Source organism: Balaenoptera ricei, chromosome 1 (assembly GCF_028023285.1).
Source record: "Balaenoptera ricei isolate mBalRic1 chromosome 1, mBalRic1.hap2, whole genome shotgun sequence".
Taxonomy (NCBI): Eukaryota; Metazoa; Chordata; class Mammalia; order Artiodactyla; family Balaenopteridae; genus Balaenoptera; species Balaenoptera ricei.
Window position 1 is genome coordinate 15,915,701 of NC_082639.1, and position 6,692 is coordinate 15,922,392.

Consider the following 6,692-nt stretch of genomic DNA (forward strand, 5'->3'; position numbering starts at 1 on the left):
CTGCCCACCTTGGAAAGCTCCCCACCTAGGAGTAAGGTGAAGCCCAGAGAAGACAAGCATCCAAAGTCACCCAGCAAGTTCATGGAAGCCTGGAGCTCTGCCTGCCCCTCCTGCAATCCTGACAGGCCGTGTCCTGTGAGAAGCCACTGGCAATCCCCACTCTCAGGGCTCCGCCCACAGGCAGGGTAATGATGGAAGACTGGTCCAAAGGGCAGTGACCGGATGGAACTGGTGCCCAGCGGGGTGGAAGAAGGGCAGAGCAGAGCAGCCTGCTGAGGCCCAGGAGCCAGGATGAGACGGGGCCTCTTGGCGTGGGGCTCAGCGTCCTAGCCCAGGCCCTGCAGCTCTGCTTCGGACTTGGCATGACCAAGGGGCCGGAGAGTCGGGGGAAGCCTGCCCTCGGGCCCGCAGTCCTGCTCCTCGTAGCCGGGGTTCAGGCGGCCCATGTCGAGGGAGCAGAAGAGGCTGCGCTCCGTCCCAGCGTGATGCTCCACCAGGGCCTCCAGGCTGGGGAACTCAGCCGGCAGGTGCTGGTGGGGGGGAGGAGGGGAAGGGACTTCAGCTCCAGCTCCCCCTTCCACACGGGCGAGCGCACCAACCGCCCCCTCACACAGGATCCTGCCCCAGGAGGGAGGAGGATATTCAGCCCAGAGAGGACGCTGTCCTGCTCACAGCGAAACCACACCCCGGTTCCCTCCCTTTCTCTCCTCCCAGCCTGGACAGGACTGAGGCACTCAGCGTGGAAGTAAGGCCACACATTTAAAAAGTCCTTCCTGCCCACCCCTGTCCCTGGAAACCTGTGATCAGGCCAAGACTCCAGACCTAGAGACTCGGAGGCTGTGTGAGCTCACGCAAGCCTCTACCCTCTCTGATCAGTTTCCTCTACTGCTAAAAGATGAGTTAAAGTGTGGGAAAGCGTGACTTTTTAAAAGCCGGGATTTCCGTAAAAATGTGAGGCACCACCCTAGCCCAAGGCTCTACCTCGCTGGAGCGAGAGGCCTTAGGGTGGAGCCAGCAGAGTACAGGTGGGGCCAATAGGCCAGTGGGGGCGGGGCCAGAAGGGCCAAGGACGAAAGAGCTGGATGGAGAGTTAAATAAGGGGTGGGGCCAGAGAGAGCCAATGGGGACCTGGGATGAGGGTGAGGCGGGCTCAGGACCTCAGTGGTTAGAAAAGGGCGGGGCTGGAGGGCGAGGGGCAGGGCCAGGAGTACTCCTACCTCCACGCAGTAGCGGCCTAGGTGGTTCCGGAAGACCTGGTGGGGCACCACGCCGCACTGTGTCCTCACCGACAGGCACCACTGGCCACTGGTGCCTGGCTCAGGCCAAAGCAGGAAGGCCCCAAGCACGTCTCTCCGCAGCAGGGCGAGGGCACTGGGCCTGGGGGGGCAGAGGGGAGAGGCTGAGGGCGGGCCCCCCAGTCAGGACCCAGCCTCAGCTTGCTTAATGGCGTCGCAGCTCCACAGTATCGTAAACACAGCGCCTGCCCCAGAGTAGGCCCGCAACGGGAGGAAGCTTTTAGCCTTCCCTTCTAAAAGGTTTCCAAGGGGATCCTAATTGTTGACAACTTCAAGACCCAATCGGTAGAGAGCTGGCATTTAGGGAGCTGAACCCTGTGACAGGCCAGGCGCTGAAGGCTTTACCTGAATAAACTCATTTGATCCTCTCCACAGCCCTTCAATGAAGGTCCTTTTATTAACCCCACTTCACACTTGAGAAAACTGAGGCCCACGGGGGGAAGCCCCTGGCCTGAGGTCCCGAGGTCAGGAGGCCTCCACCCAAGTGCAGGGATGGACACACCTCAGGGCCTTGGGGGAGCCCACAGCCTATTTCTCTGACCCCCCCCCCCAAAGGGCTGGGCACCCCCTCCTACCTGGAGATGCCAGCAAAAGCCCAGATGTTCTCCGTCAGGCTGCCCTCGCTCTCCACCAGGCATGGGGGGCCCCCAGGACCCCGGGGCCAGGCCTCCCACGCGTCAGGAACTATGGAGACCATCCAGGGCACAGAGGAAGAGAGGTGGTCCCCTCCCGCGCCCAGCCCGGCCCACGCCCACAGGCCTCATCACCCCCGCGCTCGTCTCTTCCCCAGCCTCCTGCTCCCGGCCCAGTCTGCACACATCCTGCTTCCCCAAAGCACAGCGGCGCCCCAGTCACAGCACATCGGCAGCTACGCAGTCGCCTCTGCAGGCCCCTGGGCACGCAGCCCCGGCTGCGCCCTCCTGCCCTCCCTCGCGTGGACACGAGGCCTCAGCACTCCCAGGCGCAGGCATCGACAGTCACGGCCCCGCAGACACGGACACTCAGGCCCACCCTCGCCGACTCGCGCACCCGTGCCCGGCCACTCACAGGCCTCCCGAGCCGACAGCTGCAGCTGCATCTCGTAGGTGCAGGCGCGGTAGGCCCCGGAGCGGATCACCTTGCTGCGGATGGCCTTCTTGCGCACCAGCGTGGGCGAGCAGTACGGGTTCCCCAGGCGGGCGTGGCGGGCGCCCCCGCGGCTTTCCGACTCCGGCGGCTCCTTCTAGGGCACCAAGAGGACCCCGCAGGGGCGGCCAGACTTAGGCCCAGCCATTAGCCCCTCCCACGGAAGTCCAGCACCCGCCCCTCTTGATCCCCAAACCGTTGCCCAGTTCCCTTGTGCATGGCCCACTCCCTGGCTGGGGTGCCGCGTACCCCACTGCCCCCAGGCCCCTCTGCTGGCAGCCGCCCGAAGGAGACCAGCGCGTTAATGTTCCGTGAGAGCTGATCACCGCCGAGGGGTTCCCGTGCTAGGCCAGGGGTGCCCCCAGGGCCGGACAGGGGCTTCAGGGGCACGTCCCCTACGGGTCCCGGGCAGGGCTCAGGCCGTGCCCGTTCCTCAGGGTGCTGCGAGAGGTGAGCGAGCTGGAAGGAGCGGCAGAGCAGCAGGTGCAGGATCTGGACCTGGGGAGGGAGAGGGAGGCGGGCTCAGCGGGGGGAGGTTTCCCGGGGGGTTCCTCAGGCATCGGCCCACTCACCAGGGGGGCATGCAGCCCCTTGGCTTGGAATGCTCTTCCCTATTCTTCCGGGGAAAACTTCTTATCCCTCAAAACCTCACCACCATGCAGCATCCCCTGCCAGCTTCCTCTATTCATTTAACAAACACCGAGCATCTACCTTGTTCCAGGCATCATGCTTGGAGCTGGGACGACATGGGCTAAATGCACTCCTACCCCTAGGTTTACTACCCTCACCCTGTGCATTGTACCCTCTTGGAGGAGTGGCTAAGAGCCCAGGCCCTGAAGTCACAGAACCTGGGATCCAATCCTCGCTCCGTCACTTAGGAGCTGCTGTGTGACCCTGGGTACAGCATGGCATCTCTGCGCCTCAGTTTCCTCCTCCCCACCTCCCTGTGCCCCTTTAATGAAATGGACCACAGAAGACCCCCTGGAGAAGCCCAGCACTCTGGGGCCCACACATTCCATCCACCACACACATCATCCAGGCCCAACACATTGGAACTCTGAGCTCCAGATGATCAAGGGCCATGTCTCAGCCACCTGTCACTCCAGTGGCCGGCACAGGGCTTGACATACAGGGGTGATGGCAAATGCTTGCTGCGCAGAACCAAACCCAGCCTCTGCTTGCCAAACAATTGGCTGCCGAGGCTCCACTGTTCATGGCGGCCACACTGGCTTTGACTTTCGGGATCTACCCGCCCACCCACTCTCCCCACGGGGCCAAGCACCAGAACAGTTCAAGACCCGGACCCAGCCTCTGCTCTCAAAGAATTCCAGTGACTGTAGTTAGGGACAGACCGATGACAGAGTGCAGTTCGTGTCACAGGACCGCAGAAGGTGTGGGGGGCGGTCTGGAGGATTCAAGGTGGGCTCCACAGACACACGGGCTGAGCCTCAAAGGGCAAGTTGGAATTTGCCAGGATGAGAAGGGGAAGGGGTTGCAGGCAGAGAGAACAGCAAGGGCAAAGGCCTGGCAGTGTGACCCTCCGATCTCTAAGGGCACAGCCTGGTCCCCACCTCCAAGCTCGGGGAATGCTGAGGCCACTGACTCGCTTTGAGGGAGTCCTCAGAGGGCAGGGCCACAGAAGGAGCCAGGGTGGCAAGGGGTGCATGCCTGGAGGGGGCGCAGGCCAGCTTGGCTGAGCCGTCCACGGCCTCGGTCCCTGGAACCCACACTGAAGCACAGCACACCCCCCAGTGCTGCGCCCTCTGCCCTGGGCCCCAGGTACCTCTCCAGGCTGGCTGCCCACAAAGAGGTGGCAGAAGAGCTTGCTGGCCGGGCTCCGGGGATTTCGGGCCATGAAGGCAAACTGGCAGTCGGCTGGGCACCAGGTGGAGTAGAGTATGCGCCTCAGGGCGTGAGCCATCAGGAGCACCTGGGGATGCAGCAGGCACACCGGCCTCCATCAGACCCACCGCGTGGCCTGCAGCTGCCAGCCCAGCGTGTGCCAGCCCCGAGGGCCCCGCACACCCGCTGGCAGGCCTCCCGGGTCTGCTCTCCAGCCTGCATGCCCAGCTTCGGGCCCACCCTGCTCCTGGGGTGAAGAACTCTGCCCTCCTTCCAGGCCTGCCCAAACCACGCTTCACGTGGGAACCCTCATCCTTCACAGGGGACCTGAGCTCGGGTCCCTTGCTCCCTGCTGCCAACCTGCTGGGTGGGGTGGTCATGCCAAGATACGGAGCTGAGGGGCAGAGGGTTCACGGCCTGCGGGTCACGGGGACAGGCAGTTGTGGCCAGCCCTGGGCTTGCATGCCTGGTCTCTGGAGTCAGGTGACCGGGGTTCAAATCCTGGCTCTGCCACTCACTCTCCGGGTGACTTGGGCCGGTGAGGGCAGCTCTCTGAGTCCTTGTTGTGACAAGTGGGGCTGGGGGGTGAGCGAGACCTCGTGCAGGTGGCACAGGCCCTGAACCCAGGGCCCCGCAATGCACAGCCCTGCACACATTTGCACCAGTCCTAGGTGAGCGGCGCCGGAGTCGTGGGTCTCACAGTCTGGCACGCGGTTTAGTGTTCATCAAACACTGGTTTGCACCAAGAGGAGGATGGCGGACCAAGCAGGGGCTCCCAACTGGCCTCCAGCCTGCCTGGCCCTGTTCCACAGTCCTGAGAGGCTAGCCACAGCCCACTGGCCAAGCCCGGGGACCCACAGAAACCTCATGGGGCTGGTTGGTCCTGATGCTCAGGCCAGGAGGTGGCCCCCGGAGATTTTGGAGGGCTGGCGGCCGGGGGGGTGAGAGGGAGGAGAAACTGTCGTCCACGCTTGCCAGGGAGGGAGGGCCTTGGAGAGAGGACGTCCAAAGGCCCAGAGCAGGCTGGGCAGCCGGGGAGGCTAGAGGGGCAGTGCAGGGCTGGGTGGAGGCGAGTACATCCCCAGGGAGTAGGACACCTGTCCGGTCCTCACCTGCACCCACACGGGTTCCTACCTCACCCTCCCCGCTGTAGATCTTGAGGCCCTGAAGGCTGAATTTCAGGATGACAGCCCGGCGGCGGGGACAGTCCTGGGGGGGAGACAGTTGGTGGGGGGCAGACATTACCTCCCAGGCCCTGCCCTGCCCAGCCCAGCCTCTGTACTAGTCCCCCTGGGCTGGTCAGCCACCTCCACCCCAGCGGCCAGGGGACTGAGCCCTGGACAGGGAGCCCCCAGGAGCCGGGGAAGTGTGGATGGCTCCTGGCAGGCCAACCTGGGCCATGTTGTGACCACCCCGCATCTCTCCCACCTGTGGCTTCCACCTGTGGGGCACAGGTCATGACCGCCCAAGGGAGGGGGCCCCAGGGCTTCAGGGGCGTGGCTCCAGGAGCCCGGGTGTGGTCCTGACAGGACCCATCTCTCGGAATGGCGTTGGTGCTGCCCCTCCCTGGGCCTCACTTGCTCCATCTCTCAGAATGGGGGTTGGGACGGATCACAGGGTCTCGGGGCCGTTCCCAGGCCGACACCCCAAGGCTGTGATCCCCTGCAGGGAAGTGCGCTCCCCAGCCCCCAGCCCCTACCTTCAGTGTCCACAGCTGTTGCTGAACCAGCCATGCGCTCTCCTGGGTGTCCAGGTCGTCCACGGGGAAGGAGCCCACGTACTGCTTGGGGGTGGGGTGGGGTGGGGTGGGGGGTGGGAGGACGGCGCGGGGAGTCAGGCCCATGGCTCCTGACCCCCGTCCTCCAAATCGCCCTCCACGCACACACTCCGCTCTGTCGGGCAGGCTGTGGACGGTGACAGAGCGCGGACTCGGAGTCCAGGCTCTGCTACTTTCCCTGGTGAAGCCACTCGGCCCCTCTGCGGCCCCATCACCTCATCCGTGCACACACACTCCAGAGCTGGGGCCACCGAAATGGGCCCGTGACCCACGAATCCTCCCCACCCCCAGGGCCTGCCACCCAGTCACGGCCCATCGGAGCCCACCGAGTGGGGCGGGGTGGGGCGGGGCGGGCCCACCCACCTGGGCAAACTTGGTGATGCACCTGGGCCGGTGAGGGGCAGGGCCGCAGTCGGAGGCTCTCCGGCCCCCTGCCCCGGCCTTCTGCATGGCCCCCAGGGTGCCCGGCTTCAGGGTCCGCAGGAGAGAAGGCTGCAAAGGGCGGGGGAGGAGGGCTGGTGCCCAGGCGGTCGAGCCTCAGAGCGCCCGTCAGAGGCCGCCAAGCTCTTGCATCCAACAAATGCTGCCTGAGCACTGGCTGTGTGCCAGGCAGCATCCCGGGCGCTGGGACCCAGGGGACACACGGCCCTGAC

General features: G+C 64.7%; 1 protein-coding gene across 1 annotated transcript; it reads right to left on the minus strand.

The window, feature by feature from the left end:
* Nucleotides 1-246: 246 nt before the first annotated feature.
* On the minus strand, nt 247-6,489 carry SH2D5 (SH2 domain containing 5). The gene is made up of 9 exons (XM_059895448.1): nt 6,403-6,489; nt 5,962-6,042; nt 5,397-5,471; nt 4,204-4,350; nt 2,670-2,918; nt 2,343-2,517; nt 1,871-1,979; nt 1,218-1,377; nt 247-530 (listed from the first exon to the last, which is right to left on the minus strand). The coding sequence occupies exons 1-9, from the start codon at nt 6,487-6,489 to the stop codon at nt 327-329; spliced, it is 1,287 nt and encodes a 428-aa protein (XP_059751431.1). The 3' UTR covers nt 247-326.
* Between the last annotated feature and the right edge of the window lie 203 nt (nt 6,490-6,692).